Consider the following 20,737-nt stretch of genomic DNA (forward strand, 5'->3'; position numbering starts at 1 on the left):
GGGGGGTTTAAGGCGCAAGTAATGCTGGAGGTCTGGGGGAATGTAATACCCGCCAGGGTGAGAGGGAGGTGCGGGGGCCCTCCGCCGGAAAAAATTAAGTTAACGGTTCAAAATGGTGAGTATTTCATTATAGATATATTTCATTCTACATGATGGATATATCTTTAATCATTGCTCTATAAGTACTATTAATAAAATCAAGTAAAATAGATTAAACTTATATATTTCTCTGAGCTCTGGGGGAGTATTATCCCACATAACCCCTCCCTCGCTGCACCACTGGATACGAGGGCTGTTCGGAAAATACCCATCGATTTTTTTAATAAAAAAAAGTAGAAGTACTTAAGTAGATTTACAAAATTTGTTATATGCAACTTAAAACTACGGATTTCCCTACTTTCAAACATATTTTCCATGAATATTTTGGCACTTATCATACCTATAAACTAACTTTGAAATTTCTTCTGCAAAGCAATCTACCGCCTGTGCATTTATCCATCCGGTGACCTCATCCTTGAGCTCTACATCATCTCCAAATCCCTTGAAGCCAAGGTATTTCTTGAAGTGAATAAACCTAGACGAAGTGAAGTACCTGGGAGTTACGATAACCTCGAACCTCACGTAGGGAACACTTATAAAGAATATTTGCGGCATAGCCCTGAAGAAATTAGGATTATCAAGCGTATTGTGGGAAGATTTTCGGATGAGAAAGTAAAAGAAAGGTGCTATTTCGCTCTTGTCAGACCGCACCTTGAATATGCAGCGAGTATATGGGATCCGGTGCAGAAAGGCTTAATCCGCGAACTTAATAAAATACAAAGGAAGGCTGCGCGTTTCGTCAAAAACTCCTATGGGCGTACAGACAGTGTTACCCAGATGTTAAGCGAATTAGGCTGGCAGCCGCTGGAGACTCGGAGGCTGCGCGCTAGGCTTAGATTGCTTGAACAATTGAGAATGAATATCTTTAAGAGCGGCACAGAGAACAATATTAGAGCCACACTATATTTCCAGGTCCGATAGAAGCGATAAATTATGAGAGATGTTTTGCCGAACGGATAGATATGAGAGTTCGTTTTTCCCCCGAACCATTAAGGACTTTAATAAACGCTAGTCCGAAATTCGTTAGAGCATTTCCGTTTTAAGTGTAAATGGCTGGTGTCCTAATACCCCCTGCCACACGCCTTTTAGGCGGCTTAGGTGTAGATGTACCCATTCCAGAAAAACTTCTTCACTCATTATCTTTGGGCAATACACAGTACAAAGTTCCCAATGATTTTACTGCTTCCGAATACTGTGAACAATCATTAATAATCGAATTAGATCACCAACTTCATGCTAGGTGGAATTTTTTATTGCAGCACACATTTTGACATGCTACCAAAAAACCACTAGCACTCAGTCGACTTTCACTATACCATGGCTGGCTACCGACTAACCAGCCGTGCGTGCAAACGCAAATATGACAGTACTAACCCGGCGTTCGCATCAGCCTGCTCTTAACAAAAAGAACCGAGGGAACCACGGGTTAACGTCCCATCTGACGGACGGAGTGTTGCGATTGATATGTTCTCCTCACAAGATTCAAGGCGGGATCGGGCAGTCTGTAAAATTTCCTTGCCACCCCCGGGAAATGAACCCGATACCGAGGGGTGGGAATCCAACACTCTAGCCACCACACCAACCCGATCCCAGTTTCTCTACGTCACATTTCGACTGAATACTACGTTGCGCATTGCGAATGGTAAAGAGCCCCATGCATCCAGAGTCGGTAGGGCAAACCTCCACTCCATTCCAGAGGCGCCGACTAATAAAATATATTGGGGGGGCCCATATCGGAGGTCTTGCTCCGGGAAGAGGTTAAATTCAAAGTGTGTCGCAGCATCGAAACACTGTCATGATTCATACCACTTGTTTTAAGTTACCTGCGCACTACCTTATGATTTGTTTTAACACATTGTTGAATTTATTTTAAAAGGTAACTATCGTCAAGCATGGGAAATAAAAAATACCAAAATATTTTTGTGATTTCACAAGGCATGATATAACTAAATTATTTTCCCGAATTATTGAGGGGGCTCCGCCCCCCCAAACGAATCTTTGAGGGGGCTCGGGTTTAGCACCCGGGTTTTATTGTATTTCATTTCGTTTCTTAAGTTCGCTCCCGGGAACGAAACTATTGAAATTTCACTGGTTTTGACTTTCGTATAGTTTCGATTGACATCCGTGCTTTTCACGCAATGAGCAAACGAAGGTTACATTCCGACCAGCCCTCTTGTCTCTCACCAAAGGCGTCCTTAATTTTGGAAGAGACCCGATCAACACTGAGGTACAGTAATATGTTGTGATCCGAGGTACAAACACACAAATGTGTCGCACGGGACTTGGTAGCGTTCAATGACCAGGAAGCCGAAAGATGTTATATTTTATTGAATTGAACAATCAATAATCATAATTGCAGGGAATTATTACACAAGATTCCGGAACACTTACAATAATACCCTTAGGATAAACGGTTGCAAGGGACATACTCTGTCCCTAGCAACAGTTCTTCCTAAGCCAACATCAGACGTCGAGTCGGGTGACACCGACGCGGCAACAATGTCCTCGCGAAAAATGAATGCGATAACAACCATCTGAATGCTTTCTTCTTCTAGATTTTAGAAGTCTTCATTACATCTACTACTATACTATCATAGAGGCCGCAACCATTAGCGTGCAATGGAGGGTGTTGGGACATAACCCATTCGCAATTTAAAAGAACATGCAGTTGACCCTAGTAATTTATTAAAGTCCTCGTTATTTCGGGGGAAAAAGAAATTCCCATGCCTACCACGTTCGGAATATAACTCTCTCAAGTTATCATTTCTACCGGGTGTGGAAATAGTGTGCGTTTGAATATGATTTTCCCCGCATCGATCTTAAAGATATCTATCCGGAATTGCACAAGCCTTCATAGATAAAAGTGCGCCCATATGAGGGTGAGTATATAAGAGACAGTTACTTACGATTCCGAACAATTATTACCGATAGCAAGCGACGAAGAAAAGTGTTTCCATAGATGAAAGGGATGAGCCTTTATAACGAGCAGAAGAGGTTTACGAGTGTCGCAACTAAAAAATTGAGAACGTCATTCAGTTCATCCTGCTGTCAAAAATATCATCTATGAAACAGTTCTTAGTTATGGTATAGTTACGCCCGAATTTAACTGAAGAGGAATCGCATCGAAAACCAATTCTCTTGTTCATCATGGATCCTTCCGAGAATCTAACATGGGAAGTTCGCAGCGGTAATTTGGAAGAGGTAAGGAAGTTAATCACAAAGTACGGCCTTTCTCATCGACGAGAGTGGTCCAATGGATACACACTTCTTCGTGATGCTGTTGAAAACGGCCAAATGGAGGTCGCAAAATTTCTTTTAGCGCATGGTTGCAACGTTAAAAGCAAACGAAGCCTGACAGTACCAAGTAAAACTGTGTTACATTTCGCAGCAGTGCATGGCAACTTAGAAATTCTTCAGGCTCTTCTAAAGAAAGGTGCTTACGTAAACGTCAGCGACAAGGATGGCAATACACCACTTCATGAAGCTGTGAAAAGGAAAGATGTAGGCACTACTGTACTGCTGGTGGAATATGGAGCTGATGTTAACACCAGAAACAAGAATGGTGAAACGCCACTTCACGTCGCCTCAGAAAAGGGACTTATTCGGAATGCAGAATACCAACTAAAGCACGGAGCCAATGTGTACAGCAGGTGGACCAACTCCTCCAAAAATGACAACACACCATTGCACAGTGCTGAAGATGGGTACGAAAGAATTGTTAATATTCTACTAGATAAAGGTGCTTACGTAAACGTAACTGATAAAAATGAGAATACACCTCTTCATGTAGCCGTGCAAAGGTCAGAGGTGGGCACAACTGTACTGCTAGTGGAATACGGTGCCAATGTTAACGCCAGAAACAAGAATGGTGAAATGCCACTTCACGTCGCCTCAGAAAAGGGACATATTCGGAATGCAAAACACCTACTTGAGAACGGAGCCGATGTGAACAGCGTGCTGACCAATTACTCCAAAAATGGCTACACTGCTTTGCACTGTGCTGCAGAAAATGGGTATGATGTCATAGTGGATTTACTTTTAAATAAGGGTGCCAGCGTAAATGCAATAGCAAAAGGGTGCACTCCACTGCACTTTGCTGCCGAGCGAGGTCATGCAAACATTATCAAAAGTCTCTTGAAGCATGGAGCGGATGTGAACAGTATATGTACAGGGAACTTCGTTGAAGGCAACAGCGCTTTGCACCTTGCCGTTAGAAAAGGCGATTGGAGGGCTGCAAGAATATTGTTAGAATGTGGAGCTAATGTTGATGCGCAAAATAAGTCAGGACATACCATACTGCACGAAGCTGTTTCCGTGGCACAAACAAGCATGGTGGAATTGGTTTTAGAATATTGTCCTGATGTGCACAATAAAAGTAACCGGTCAGCCCTGAATCTTGCACTCAACGGTAGTCCATTGTTATATCGAAATATCGTTGAACTGTTGCTTCAAAATGGATTTAATATCAGAGATGAAGCTAATGTAAATGCTGTGTCAAGATATTGCAAATCCTCAATTCAAGCTGCTGCTCTCAATGGATATGTCACAGTACTAGAAGCACTTCTAGAACATGGGGCAAGTGCAAACTCAAAGGATGAAAACGGCGAAACACCAATTTACGCAGCTGCGAACAAAGGTAACCTGCAAGTAATTGAGACACTCCTGAAATATGGCGCAGATATTGATTCTAGAGATCAGTGTGGTAGAACAGCCCTACACATTGCATCATGGATGGGCCACGCAAGTATTGTGCGAGGACTGCTAGACTATGGTTCAGATATAAACATCGCCGATATCTGTAAAAGAACAGCCCTTGATTTTGCCGAAGAAGCTAAGTACGAATCTTTTCGAAAAGCACATTTGAACGATTCAGATGATGATTCATCATGTTTTCAAGATGATTATGATGATGATGGTTTTAGCCCATTTGATTGTCTTCATGAGATTCTGGAGTATCACATTATCAAGTTGAAAACTGCAAATCTGCCAGTTAGTCCCAAAAATCTGAGATCAATCAAGTATAACCAGACAATGCAAGATTTTGAAGATGAATGTAAAAATGAATTTCAAACACTCAGACAAACTTTTGTTGGAAACACCAAGCATTCATTTCATCATCTATTAACGAAAAGCCTTCATCAATTAGCAATCATTCTCGAGGATGATAATGTCTCTAGATGCATTACACCAGATCATGTAAAAGAAAAGTTTCCTCTATACGGCAGTATTATATGCGGTCGTATGACGATTGCTAAACATAGGAGAAAAATCCTTGATGAAACCAGTGCTTGTGTCTTTCAAATATTTCCAAGATTAAATTTGGATTGCACCCAAAAAGTTATAACCTACCTAAGCAACGGAGATCTAATGAATGTTTTGCATGCCTGTAAACGTAAACCTACAGTTCTATAATTAGAGAAATGCCAATTCTTTGATATAAATTAAATTGGGAAATTGGTAACTATAATTTTCCTCTGCTCATTACAGGATGTGATTAAGATTTTCCCCAACTTATAAGTAGATATTTATCATAGAGGCATCTAGTAATGGCATTTTTCTTCAGGAGACCATGCTGAAAGTGGAAATGAATATTTTGTTATCTTTCCGTCACGACGAGTTAAGTGGAAAATAAGCTTTTTGTGGTAATGATCGCGTGACACAAGGGATAATCGTGGTGAATTTAATATCAAACTGACATTGCTTATTTACACAGAATAATGAGTTTTAAAGTAAATTACAACATAATAATACATTACCATAAATAAACTTGATACGAAAAGTACTAATTTCTAATAAGATATAAATTATATATTATAATTTTTAGGAATAATTTGAGCGACGGTACTTTTATTTTATTTATTTTTATTCTGTTGTCAGCGTTCCAATACCGAGTACTTTAGTATTCGAATTCTAATGACGTTTATTTTTCCATCTTCACATATTGAACGAGGAATTGGGTTTGAAAAATTGAGTAACATAAAAAAAAACATTAATGTTACTAAAGAAAAGCTATAGATCTACGTAGAGCCAACCATGCATTAAAGATTAGCAGGCTATTAACATTAACAATTTAGTTTAGTTAATCCTAGTAGTGTGAATTCATTAAATGTAACACAAACTGAATGATAAAGTAGTAATTACTGTGTTGAATTTGTAGTTCCCTCTGTGATTGAGAGTGTTCATATTGTATTTGTACGCTTTAGACTCAGTACGAATAGGGACGTTAGTATTTAAATAGTAACGATAAAAAATGGAAGTGTAACCAATATAGATATTTAACTGACTCTCAGTCACTTACTCCACAAATATCAGGTAAATATTTAATGTTTGTTTCTCCTTCTTAACGAAATTGTATGAGGTTGTGTAGTGAGAAGACTTTAAATAGTTAAGATGTAGTTTAGCTAGGCATGGTAATGAGTGATCTTCATGGATCGTGTTTTCTAAAATGTGCTGACAATGAACTAGAGAGAGCGATAAAGTGGAGGCTGAAAGTTTAAATTACTTTCAGTAGAACACCCATGGACGAACAGTTACAACGGTGAAATTAGAAACAATCCGGTTCACTAAAAGTGACCCAGCACCAAGGACGCAAAAAGGATTTAGTCAAGGCACCCAAGCCTCCTTCCACCTCAAATGTAATTGCAATATTCAGCATCAGATGCACCTGTTTACAAATGAACCTCGGTCCAGGAATGACACCTTCCCTTCCAAGGAACCCACCCGCCATCCCGAGATGTTTATGGATACGATCAACAGTTTTTAGGAACATTAAACTAGGTAAAATATTTTTACTGATAGATACAATGGTACACCAATTTCGACGATAGAGACCCAACATGTTTGAAAATATTTGTTACTCTTACAGACTGATACCTACACTCCTGCGTCGGGAACTTTTGCGCTGCGCTCCGAGGACGATCCTACTGCTGAGAAATTTGGCCAGGAATTGGCCAACATCCAGGTATTACAACTACTTTATGAATGTTATAATTGGGCTATTATTTCTCAGGAAACATAACATTTACCCTCACGTTCTCAGTTTTTGATCATAAGATGTTTCGTCGTAATGGTATTTAAATGAGACACAATATTGTGATGCCAGTTTTCACTACATCCCTTACGATGAGGCACTCACTTTGACTTAATGGTGACGCTAAGGGTCTAAACGCGTTGTTATTACTAATAAATATTTAATATTAAAATATGCTTTATCATTTCAATTTGTTTTCTGCCAATTGGCATTTACCAAACAACTAAATTGCCTTCATCTCCTTCTGTCCCGTTTCAGCTTCTTATTTCTTTGTACCTTCATTTTAACCTCACTTGGTCTCTCATCTTCAGCCTCCTTCCTTAAGCTAAGATGTTCAAAAATTAAACTTTTTTCATTATTCTTCCCCTAATTGAGTTATAAATACACCATTGATATAGCAAGTGAGAGGAAATTAAGAGCAATTGGAAATTTTTTCTACTGATTGTGAGATAAATCGGGGTCTACAAAAGAGTAACAATTTGATTTGATGTGATTGATAAGGATAATGATAAATTTCAAGAAAAGTAGATAACATTGAATAAAATAAAATACCACACTTTATCTTAAATAGCACGACCCAGGTTTCAGCATCTAATGCTATCATCAATAGATGCTGAAACCCGGGTCGTGCTATTTAAAATAAAGTGTGGAATACAACAAGTAATTTTTTTTTATTCTGTGAGGAAGCAATTCCACAAAGTAACGCCTGAGACTGTGTCTTATATTAAAAGCAGATAACGGTAAACCGAATGACCAGCGTTGAGCAATGTCTCTTTATCTATGGATGCGTCACCTCATGTGCGCTAATGAGTGAGCATAATTGTCTCATCGCGAAAGGAGTTTCATCACAACTTTGTGCATCATACAAGGCAATTCTGTATTTTATGGTAACTATGGTCACTATGCATGTTACTTTTGAACAGAGATTATAATGAATTCGTTATATCCTGGTTTGCATGGAAGGCCAGCTTTCGGGAAGATGCACCACATCCAATTGGCAGCTTACACTTCAATAAACCTTGTATTCATTCTGAAATAACCTTCTCTTTGTTTTGATGCAAAAGTTATTTATGTTAATTAAATGATTGAGGCTCCGAAATACACAAAATAATATAATCGTAATGATAATCGTATAAAAATGTTGTCTATTTTTTAATCGTCTGGGCGTCCTAAAGCCTATAGCCTTATTGGTAAAAAATGCAACATTAATCATAATTTTTAGAGGTATTCATACCAAAATGAGGACTATTTAATGACATTCATGGCATTCCGAAGCGAGGTACTCGACAACTAGAAAGACTTCAAGGCAACCCACAGACCACCCAAACACTACTCTAAACACATTACTGGCTTCGAGCCTGGTTGGAGTGCAAGATAAACAACAAACTAAAGAGAGTGATTCACCATGAGTCACTGATGATAAAATCTCAAGAACTCTGATTGATTAAGTGCAACGACTCCGATAGGAGTTTTGCGAAATCTTTTCTTGACGAAAAAGGTAGTCACGTATCTGAAGATGAATCTGATTGCAGTTGCCATGCAGACAGAAATTTGTTTCGGGTAGGTCTCGGGTGAAGTACAGGTTGCCCAATCTATTAAGTTTTCTCGTATTCCCACGCATGGGAATGCCGTAATTGAAAAGTTAAGTTTCTCTAACATCACAATGAAATTTAAATTCATCATTTGGTTTTACTGAAAAAGCTGCAGTAATCATGCTTCGTCATCATGTGCGATGCGGCACGTTTTCCCGGTATCTTTTATTGATTAAATTTAACATTAATCAAAATTAATTTTCGAGATACATTTTTTCACCAAATGAGATCAAACTGGGGGGCGTCCGAAAAGAAATAAGAGAAGTTAAAAATAAGGACCACCCTAATGAATATGCTTCTCTCCATGTGGTTTCATGTAGGTTCAAATCCAATCAGTGGATATAGAGGGGGGCAGGAGGGCACGTGCCACCCTCCAAGACGCTTAAAAAATAGACGATATTTAAAATACAAGTATAAATAAATTCTTTATTTCAATACATATAAAAGTTATTTATAACTTTTATAATAAAATTAAAAGTATATTTCGTAGAGTAATTGTTGCATGTAGTTTTCAATCCCAAATATGGAAACCTTTTACCTATCAGACCCTTGTGCCCATAGGCGGATTTAGGAGGGGGGACGGGGGTACGTGCTACCCCCCCCCCCACCCCCCAGAGGCTTAAAAAATAGACAAAATTGTTTTTGGGATCATCATTACGTTATTTATTGTGTATTACGGAGCCTCAGACACTCAATTTCATATTAATAAATTTATTGTTAAAATAAAGACAATATTATGTACAGTAATTGTTGTATCTTGTTTTAAATCTCAAGTACGAGAAGATCGTTCGCCTGTTAGACCTTTGTGCCCTCCCAGCAGAAAAAATCCTGAATCCGCCCTAGCTGCCATACAATATTTATTCGATGTTAGGGCGGGGTAGCAGGGTCGGTCTGGGGTGATTGGGTGCCCTCGGCTGGGACTCATTATGGGGTCCTCCTCCTCCCCCGCCCCCGGAAAATTTTAGGAAATTGCATGCCTGGAAAACGATTTGGATGCTATTCTGGCGATTAAAAAAACTAGATAAAAGTTATGAAAAAATACTATTTCACAGCTTATGAAATGTAATAATGTATTATGGTACTAATAACTATTTAGTGAATTTGTTCCATGTAATTGCACTGTAATATAAAAATTCTGAAAAATTACCTTTTCGAATAGCCCTTTCAATCAAGCATTAGGTTCTCTTTAATCTTCTAACGTCTTTAGTTTATTTATTTTATATGATATTTTCTCACTTAATATGTAGTAAATGAAGCTACTAATGAAAATCTAGAACTTTATAATTACAAAAAAAACTTAGGTTCTAGGAGTCTTAATTTTTTTCTGTAACACCTTTCATATTGACACACTTCACGATAGACGCGAACGTTGTGGGGCCCTCGGCGATCGCCGACCAGCCGACCAGGCCAGACCGCCTCTGGTGGGTAGTAGCATAGAGCTTTATGGGTAGTTCTTCATCAAGAGTTTCCAAGAAAGTCAAATAGAGGGCAGGACAAATTGAGCATTTCATTCCGCCGAACCCTTTGTGACCTTGTCCGTTTTTTCTGTCAGTGAGTGGTGGGCTTCCCCAGTGCCATCTATTGGTTACTTTAGCGGTCCGAAGTAAAAAGGGGGATTTTCCGTGAATAAACCAAGGGGACAGGCCCGTGTTGGCCGCCGGGACGTATCCCGATGCGCCTTCCAGACTGGATATCTTTGTCTCCCTCCTGATCCAAAACTAACAAATTTTACAGTAAGGATACCAACATTTAGCAGTTAACTTGATTTCAATGACGTATCATTTTACATCATAATTAACGCCGTCTTGAGAGGACAAAAAAACAATTAAATTAATATAATTGATTCTGGATCATTAATTGCATAAACCAGAAGCTGCGTCGTTTCTGCACGGACATCGGAGCTTCCTTCGTGGACCTTAAGCCGGCATTCCGATAGTGTCGGCCCCCTCTGAACCGTTAGGAAGACCATTACATGACGATTCGGATAGGTATGTAGCGAGGAGCATATTTGTGCACTGTAGGTCTTTTTCAGATTAGAGAGTAGGGGAGAGTGTAGATATAATAGTGGGTTTATAAATGAAGGGGTAAATTCAAAAGTTTTCAGAGGCAAAAGTTCTTCCAGAAATTAAAATTGAGTAATAGAAAGAAAAATAAGTGTTTCAGAATCAGTATTACCAATTTACGACAGTACAGGTAATAACTTCAAGCATGAGAAACGTCAGTTGAGCAATAATTTCAAAAGCAGTCAAGGCTCAAGTCATTTAAATGGTGAGACAATAATATCTTAATTTCCATTTATCAGGGGTATAGAGCATAAAAGTAGCGTAATCGAAAAGAGCAAATAAAAAATAGTTCCGAATGACAATAATACTGGTTCCGAAGTATTAATCGTGGCTGTAGTTAATTGCCGTAGTTTAGGAAATAAGATTCCCGAATTCCACCATTTAATTCATGGTACGAAGTGTAACGTTATCATTGGAAATGAAAGTTGGCTGAAGGCCTGGTTACACGATACATTAACACGTACGGATTAATGTCTAAATTTATGAACCCGTAAATGAACACGAAAATGCACCGTGTAAACACCCAACTTGTGCGAATGCATGAACGGAAAATAGAACCTGTTCTAATTTGGTTCATGCAATCGAACATGTTCCGTTCCAGTCCACCAAAATCATTCACGCCAACGTACATTAACTTGTACGTGTTAATGTACCGTGTAACCAGGCCTTAACAGATGATGATTCAAACAATGAGATCTTCCCAAAATCTTTCACTGTTCATCGGAAAGATAGAATTAATCGAGTGTGAGGCGGAGTATTTATAGCTGTAAAGAATGCAATCGTTAGCCAAGCGGTAACCGTAACTGAGACCAGCGTTGAATCTGTGTGGTGTCCAATTAAATGTAGAAAATTCAAAACCATTTTATTATGCTCGTATTACAGACCAACTAACTCAGCAGATATAACATCAACATTGGATTTTGAAACCCAAATAAACAGCATAGTATCCAAGTACCCTGAAAGAAACTTGATTGTAGGTGGAGATTTCAACGTACCTTCTTTAGATTGGGAGACGTATAGTTTCAATCCTGGTGGGAGGGATAAAGATATTTTCGAGGCAAATTACACACTTTTACATCAAATGCATTGTTTCAAATAGCATCCGTACCAAACAAAGGAGAAAAAATTCTTGATATATTATATCAAATATACCTCATCAGATATTAAACGTGAGCACACTCGAAGGAATAAGTGACCATATTGGATATTAACAGCAAATTTTACTCTAAATATCGCTAAAATTTTTAAAAAGAACGTAAAGTTTTCATTTTTAAAAGATCTGATTATGAGTCATCTGAAAAATGCTTTTCCCGCGTTTCAATAATCAATAATAAATTTAATTGTAGAGGGTACTTGGAAAGCATTTCTTTCCCTCGTAACTAAATGAAATCGCTCAGTCAAAATAAATCACCTGGTCCAGATGAAATTCTTTCTCACGTATATAGAGAACTAGCCTCAAAAATTGCCCCCTTCTTGCAGTTAATATTCAGTAAATCAAGCAACACGAAGTACCTAATGACTGGAAAATTGCTGATGTAACACCAATACTCACAAGTGGAGACAAGGAACAGCCATCTAATTACAGACCGATATCTTAAACGTCCATCTCAGGCAAAGTTCTTGAACATATCGTGGTCAGCTCGGTAATGAAACACCTAGACGCGAAGAACTTGTTAATGGGAACTCAACAAGGATTCAGGAAAAGTAAATCTTGCGAAACTCAGTTAGCGCTTTTCGCCCGCAATATTTCAGTCTCCGGAGAGGACAACATTCCAGTAGACCCGATTTTTCTTGATTTCAAAAAAATATTTGATAAAGTACCCCACGGAAATTTAATAATAAAACTGAAATCTTACGGCATAAATGAAGATGTTATTTCCTGGATAAGAGAACTTTCGAGCGACGGCGTGCAAAGAGTCAGGGGCGCAGCCAGGAATTAAGGCTAGGGGGGGTTTTAGGTGCAACTAATACTCTTGGAGGTATTGCATACCCGCCAGGGTAAGCGGAAGTGCGGAGGCCTTCCGCCGGAAAAAATTAAGCTAAATGGTTCAAAATGGTGGTTTTTACGGCCTTATGAGGGATATTTTAGTAATCCTCACACTATTCTATAAGCAATATTAATCCAATTAAGTAAAATAGATTTAACTTAAAAATTTCTGTGAGCTCTGGGGGGGGGGGGTTATCCCCCAAAACCCCCCCCCTCGCTGCGCCACTGCAAAGAGTAGTATTAGACGATGCAGTCTCCAACGAGGTTATAGTCACTTCTAGAGTCCCTCAGGGTAGTGTCATTGGGCGACTCCTACTCCCTCTTTATATTAACGACATCGGTGAAGTAGTACAGAGTAAGCTACGGTTATTTGCAGACTACGCTGTAGTTTACAGGGAAATCCATTTCAGCAAAGATAGGGATGAACTAACGAACGACCATGCGGTTATCCAAGCGCGGTGCGGTCCATGGCGGTTAGACTTCAATTTGAAAAAATGCGTTGTAATGAATTTCTGGAAGAAGAATTACTCCCCACAACATAGCTATATCATTAGAGGCATCTAATTAAAGACTGTTGAATTCGTGAAATATCTAGGAGTTAGACTAAATAATGAAAAATCGTGGAATAAACATATTCGAGAAATAACGTCAAGCTAATCGTAAAATGGGTTTTGTCAAAGGAATATTAGGAAAGTGCGACGACAAAGTGAGAGAAATTAGCTACTTCTTCCTCGTTAGTCCTCATTAAGAATACGCTGCCAGTGTTTGGGACCCTCATGAAAAAGGCTTACTCAAGTAAAAATTTCTCCCTTGCAACTTGACTGAAACTGGGATGAAACTACCTTGAAACTCACTGCCTTGCTTCTATGCTGAAACTGCATTGAAATTGAAACAAACCAGTGGAGTTGGGAAGAGGGATGGCAGTGCAGTAGCAATGCAATTAAGAACCTCAGCTACTCCAATGAAACTCCCTTGGCCGACTAATCTGAAACTCCCTTGGCTAGCTACACTGAAACTCCCTTGGCCACTAGCTAGACTGAAACTCCCTTGGCTACCAGCTAGACTGAAACTCCCTTGGCTACCAGCTAGACTGAAACTCCCTTGGCCAGCTAGACTGAAACCCCCTTGTATGCCAGGCTGAAACTCCCTTGTTTGGCTGAATACGTTTCCCCTACCCAATCCATTAAAATTCCCTTGTCAAATCATATGAAACACAGTAAATTAACAACTTGCGCAACCCAGCCAACAGTGGATGATCACATAACAGATTTCTCCCGCAATTTTGCATGCATGATAAGAGATAAATGGGTGGATAGGTGATCAACAATAGTTATTATAACTGCAATGACCACAACATTTTTCAAGACACAATTTATTAGATCATGAAAATACATCAATAAATTAATAACTGTTAAAAGCACATACAAAAATATTCCAAATGAAAGAAGTCATGGAAGTTAGATGCTCCTGAAAAAGAGAAGAAACATGACTAATGAGAGTCACAAACGACTTAACTCAAAATCAAATTAGCAAAATTGCACATAAAAACTGTCCTTTACTTGGCTTATTAGTTATATGGCGCATTAATGTGAAACATTCAAATTATAGAAAGCAAAACTTAAATTATCACTGAGGAAGCATGCGCTTTGCATCATAGTTAAATGAAAAACGAAGCGATGACTCGTTACTTAGGCTATGTGTGAACTCCAAACGAAAACCACGTAAGATTCCAAAACATTCAGCAGTAACTAATAAGTATAAGCAGTAAATATACATTGCACTATAACGAAACCCACCCGCATTCCTTATTTCTTCGTAAGCCCGCTCGAGCTCACCGAGTCCGGTCCTCCGCAGGATGACTAACGGACGGCGCGGCATCCGCGGCATTGATGACCGGTCGGTGTATTATCCTCCTCGTCCGGGGAATCCATGAGGCAGGAAAAGTGGACGGCAGTCGCCAACGCGTTGAAAGAAGAATTCGTTATTGGCTGCATAACCCCCGAAAAGGAGCTTGAAATCCTTAGACGTGCCTGGATTAAAACACGAATTCAATGTCAACGTTCTCATGGCTAAGCATGGAAGGAATAAACATGCCATCAGAGAAGTTAAAACGCTTACCTCCAATTATGACTGCAGTCACCACCACCGACCTCGTTCTCCCCTTCACCTTAATTTCGATTAATTCTTGCCGTTAACAACTGCCGAAGTACCGGGAAAATATTTATGCCATCAATCTTTGCATGCCAAAACCCACGCTCACCACTCGTCTTTCGCTCCTAGCAACTTGAGAGAAATAACGGCAATCGACAGCTTGACGCGCGGGAAAAGATATACGTGTTGCCAAAAGCTAAATTAAAAAATACATCTCCGCTGAAAACAGGGGTCGCGTATATGTCCGGTAGAAGGGTTCCGTATGTTGGCAAAACTTACGGTGGGTATCACACGCTCAGCAAGGGGGAAACAGTTCAAATTCATGAGGGAGAGGGGATACCCAAATGCTGCAGCAGCTCGGTGGCAGGGCACTAAAGGCATACGGCAAGAGAGATTCAGTGGAGTTATTAAGTTGGCCTGGCCTTTGAGCCTACTGTCCAGCTCAGTGCCAGTAGAGCTCATGTGCAGCAAGGGAGAAGCAGTTCAAATCCATGAGGGAGAGGGGATACCCAATGCTGCCGCAGCTCTGTGGCAAGGCAGTAAAGACATGCGGCAAGAGAGACGCAGTGGTGTCATATATTCGGCCTGGCCTGAGCCTGTTGTCCAGTTCAGTATCAGTGGGGCACATATGCAGCAAGGGAGAAGCAGTTCAAATTCAATGGACTTGCAAGGGAGAATGGCATCAGAGTTTCAGTTGAGTGCTCTTTTTCTTGTTGAGGACAAGGCAGTGCAGTGCAGTGACAAGGTTGTTTCAAGGCAGTTTGAGCGCATTCAGTGGAGTTTCAGCCCAGAATCAGCTCTGTTTCAAGGGAAAAATTTTTACTTGAGAATAACAGAGTTAGAACGCGTGCAAAGAAGACCTGCCAGTTACGTGAAAGATCGTTACGATAGTCGTGTTAGTTAACTGACCTCTTAGAACTCAGATGGGTATCTCTGTCAGACCGTAGATTGAAAAGTAGACTAAATCTTTTAGATGAATTCAAGAGCAGTGTTTTTCCTTACGAATTTAACCATATATTACTGACGCCGACATACTACGGAAGATCAGATCGTATAGATAAAATAAGAGGGATAGACTTTAGAACAGATAGATTCGGAACGCCTTTTTTTCCATGATCAATAAGAGATTATAACGGCAGTGTTAGAACTCATAAAATGATTAAATGACTTGTAGTGTACCCTACTAACCTATGTAAAACTTAAAGTATGTTTTTTGATATTATTATTATTTCTAACAGCATATTGTAGTATAATTTGTTACTGTTAACGTATCACTGCGATCAAATTCAATGTAAATATCACTTGACAGTCATTTTTATTCTCAATCCTATTTTACATCCACTTCAAGATGGTTCTCTCCTTAACAATCCATTATTTACCTTTTATCACCATAGCATCGTCACAAACAAAGAAATAAAAGAAATCAAAATAAAAACAAACATGCTCACAAATAAACAAAACAAAAAACAAATGAACTTAAAAACAGAAAATAAACTAAACATATACAAAAGTGATATTTGTCACAAAGACAAATGCATCAGTATACGTGACTTCTTTGGACAGTGTGGTGCGCATGTGAAAGTCCAATTGGATGCTGCATGCTGGTGATTGATCACCCCCTGCCAAACACCCTAGAGGTGGCTCACAAGGTATTAAGTAGATGTACATTCCGGTAGTCTTCCCCCTGCACAGTTCTGGTGCGCTCTGGCCATGGCCGTCCACCGCCATAAGAAGGGGTCCAGCACGGGCCCGCAAGGGGGCTACGTAGGGGAGGACCAATTCCATTCCACTGAAGGCTGATTTCTGTTGCCACCGCTGTCGTATTTTAATCGGTTTTCAAAAATGTCCGCGGCTCGATGATGAGTACAATGGGAACCATTATTTTCCAATAATTTGCAGTATAATGTTTGCCATTGCGAGGAATATCATTGACAAGTAATGAATATGATAGGACGCATCATAATGTGTACCATGAGTGTCAAATTTTTGTTTGTACCCCCAATTACATTGTAATACCTTATTTTTCCGCGAAATTCAGATCAATTTGCTCGTTAGTGACACGAGTGGCGACTCTTGTAAACCCGTTTAAATGCGCGTTGGGTGACAAGGAATTAAGAGGCAGACTTAAGGATCCTCTATGGTAATATTCGAGGCTCGGCATCACCAAGGGTGCGGTCCAATGAATGCTACTTTCGCTACCAGACGCTACTGACGGAAGTGCTCCGGAGCTCCGGTCCATAGGCGCTACGTTCGCTACGAGAATTTCTTTTCGGACCGGTTAGGAGCGAAGCGAAATCAAAATGGCGGATATAAATGAGGGCGGGCTAGCTGCACTTAATAACATCGAGGAAATGGTGATAATTGCGGCTGTAGAGGCGAGTATGGCCCCTGCTCCTTATTTGGAAGACGACGAAGAAGATAGAGTGCTGGAGTTCCTGGCGGAAGAAATCCGGGAAGAGCGGAACAAGATTCCTCGAATTGAAGGGTTTGTGGAGAGGATTATCCCTTCATTTTCATCCGCCGAGTTCCAGTCGCACTTCAGGTTAGCTTTTATGTTATTTCGATGGCCCCATTAATCTTTTTAATCCCGTTCCGTTTCGTGTGAGGTCGGTAATTGTTGATGCCATGGAACTGCATTTATCACTCTAAAATAATATTCACTTTGTACGTTCCACACTAATAATTTGTTACTGACAATGGTTTCGACAGAGGACATGTCATTGTAACCATGTCTAATAATAAGCCATAGTTGGTAATAAGTTATTACTGCGGAATGTAAAAAGGGAATTTTACTTTCCAATACCGTGATTCCTCTTAACGAAGCCAGAAATTTGGAACGGCATTTCTAACTCCCCCCGGCATGGTCGGTTATATGTTATTAGTGCGGAACAGTGGCGTAACTACGGGGAGGGGGGTGAGGGGGAAACACTCCCCCCCCCCAAGCCTCAGAGAAATAAAACAAATATTTTATACTATTGTCCAGCTTTGACTTATTATTATTGCCTTTATTCAAAGTGAAATTTTAAGTGCCTAAATGATGTAAAATTTAGTTCCTGGCATGTTATTTTTCAAAAATCCCCCTGTACCCTGGATCCCCTCCTGGATCCCTCACCCCTAGACTCTCCCATCCTCCCCGCCAAGCATATTCCTATAGCTACGCCACTGGTGCGGAACGAACAAATGAGTTTTATTTTCCATTATCATGGTTCCAAAAAGCAAAGCCGGAAACTTAGGACTTTTTCATTCCTACCCCATCTAAATGTAACCCATTTCCATAAAAAAATTAAGTACTCATGGGTAGGTAAGTTACAGTTTACTCACTTGTAACATAGTCACATATTATGGCTAACGACTATTGCTATTATTCATCCATTTCTATTATTTTTGTATCCTACTTATCTTCAGAATGTTATTAATTGCATGAATTATGTGTCAAAAGACGTTCATATAATTGTTTCTCATGCGTACTACATGCCCCTTTTCATTATTTTTTGTATCTTTCTGAACATTAAGGCTGCTTCCGGAGACTTTTGAATTCCTTTTGGGAGAGATTGGAGAAAGTCTGCGGAGAGACAGTGCTTGGGGAAGGGTCCCAATTGCTGAAGAGAAGCAGATCCTCATTTCATTGTGGCGTCTAGCCACGCCTGATTCCTATCGGTAAGTGCTTGTCAAGGTAAATTCCGATAATGTAACACGTACATGATTTTATAATTCTACCTTGTGGATATTAATCTGATGAAGTTTTACTTGTTGAGTGGTTCGAATGGGAACAAGGTTACTGTGTCACTCTTTTCCCTACCCCAACTGGCTCTATACTTTTCCACCCTGCTCATAATGATAATAATATTTCTTCTAATGCTAACAGGATATCCCCTTTTACTAGCATTGTAATATAGTCGTAAAGGACTTAAGAACATCCATGGCGTGGATAGGTAAATTAATATTCTTGCAGGATTCAGCAGAGTTCTCAAGTGATCTGAAAACCACTGGTGAAATTTTGAGTAGGGAGGGGTCTCTAATGGTAGTTGTAATGTGTTGAAGCAATGATTGATGTTTTGAAATAGAACCCACAGAAATGATAAGCTTACATTCCAGTTGTAATAGCAATTAGTTTGTACCATTATACCTTATGATGTTGTGAGTTTTGCTTTACTAAATCATGGGTGATTCATTTCAGGTCAATTAGTCAAAGATTTGGTGTAGGTAAAGCCACGGCAGTGAGAACTGTGAGGAGAGTGACTCTCGCTCTCACAACATTAGCCAAGAAGTATATAGTGTGGCCAACCGGGGAAGCAGCTGTGGGTGTCATAGATGGATTCACACGATCAAGTGGTTTCCCCGGTGTGATCGGTGCCATCGATGGCACTCATATTGAGATACCGGCACCAAATGAAAGTGCTGCTGCGTATGTAAACAGGAAGGGATACCACTCTATCCACTTACAGGTGTGTATGAACTTATTAATTGCATTGATTGCTAAGAAAGAGACTTGGTGAAATATTTTGCATTTTGTATTGGAATCCACCGGGGTTGATTGATTTAAATCACTTTGATTTAATTCATGATTTAAATCATAATGTGATCTATATGTTTGATTTTTAAAGAGTCGAGGAAAGGAAGCTGTAAGTTCATAATTTTGATTCTTATTTATTAATTAATACAATAAATTGACAGTTATCAGCACAATGGTGGCTCTTAAATAGAAATGATACTGTAGGAATGCATGTAACATGAAAATTTAAAAAAATGGCTTTGGTTAGAATACTAGTGTATCCGTTGAAAAAAAATTGTTTTCTGATTTAACTTCTAAGCGTAGGCACCATACAATGTTGCAATTACAGAATTTTTCTAAACTTCATATGCTTTAGAACCGCATAATATAGTACATTTGATACATCCAATGGCAATTTTATATTATGCTGGTGTAATTTTTAATTTGGTACAATTGGCATTTCCTTAGTTCTCTCCCCTGATTGACTAAATGTTGTATTGAGTTTAGAGTATGTTGCCTCTTGTTGTTTCTGCAAACGATCATTCTCCAATATGCTGCCCAAATAGTTAGTTTTGCAAATAACAGAATTTTTTATGAATGATGAATCGTAAAATCTCATTTAAATTAATAAAATCCGATTAAAATCAATAAAATCCGATTTAAATCAAAAAAATCGACAAAAATGATTTTTTTGAAAAAAATTAAGATTTTTATCAACCCTGGAATCCACACTAACTCTGTTTTTATGGATAATGAAATGGTCTTTATGACATCTATAAAATTGCTTTTCCGTCTGACCTTTGCCTGTTGCCTTTTAAACGATGTTTGTGTCATCTGTAATTATATAACTGGGGTAGTTTGTGGGAGAGATTCAGGTTGATAGTCTGTCCTATTGGCACCAAAATTATTATGATTATCTGGTTCATTTTCTGCTGGTTTGTGTCATCAACTCTTCATTTATTCATCTTTTTAGGCCGTCTGTGACAGTGAGGCTGTATTCACCCACTGTTATGCGGGCAATGTGGGCTCTGTCCATGATGCCAGAGTTTTTCGGCTTTCAGCCGTTCATAGTTTCCTTAGTGATGAAGCGAAATTCCCCAATGACAGCCATATCATTGGGGATGCTGCCTATGGGCTACATCCCCAGCTCCTGACCCCGTATGCTGACAATGGCCATCTCTCTCAAAGGCAGAAGAATTTTAATTTCACTCATGCTTCAGCCAGAATGGCCATCGAGAGAGCCTTTGGCCTCCTGAAAGGCCGGTGGAGGTCATTACTCCACACCCTGGCTATGCAGGACTTAGAGCAGGTGCCAGTAGTAAT

The 20,737-nt window shown here is 39.5% G+C and overlaps 2 protein-coding genes across 2 annotated transcripts in view; both read left to right on the forward strand.

The window, feature by feature from the left end:
• Positions 1–20,737, forward strand: part of LOC124167601 — a 73,657-nt gene that overhangs the window by 35,650 nt on the left and 17,270 nt on the right. Inside the window, exons 4-9 of the mRNA XM_046545581.1 lie at positions 3,262–5,508; positions 6,965–7,060; positions 17,205–17,464; positions 18,436–18,579; positions 19,100–19,367; positions 20,388–20,673. Of these exons, the coding sequence (XP_046401537.1) occupies positions 3,262–5,508; positions 6,965–7,060; positions 17,205–17,464; positions 18,436–18,579; positions 19,100–19,367; positions 20,388–20,673 (3,301 nt within the window). The remainder of the gene's footprint in view (positions 1–3,261; positions 5,509–6,964; positions 7,061–17,204; positions 17,465–18,435; positions 18,580–19,099; positions 19,368–20,387; positions 20,674–20,737) is intronic.
• On the forward strand, positions 17,195–19,441 carry LOC124167567 (putative nuclease HARBI1). The gene is made up of 3 exons (XM_046545537.1): positions 17,195–17,464; positions 18,436–18,579; positions 19,100–19,441. The coding sequence occupies exons 1-3, from the start codon at positions 17,223–17,225 to the stop codon at positions 19,416–19,418; spliced, it is 705 nt and encodes a 234-aa protein (XP_046401493.1). The 5' UTR covers positions 17,195–17,222; the 3' UTR covers positions 19,419–19,441.

Source organism: Ischnura elegans, chromosome 11 (assembly GCF_921293095.1).
Source record: "Ischnura elegans chromosome 11, ioIscEleg1.1, whole genome shotgun sequence".
Classification (NCBI taxonomy): domain Eukaryota; kingdom Metazoa; phylum Arthropoda; class Insecta; order Odonata; family Coenagrionidae; genus Ischnura; species Ischnura elegans.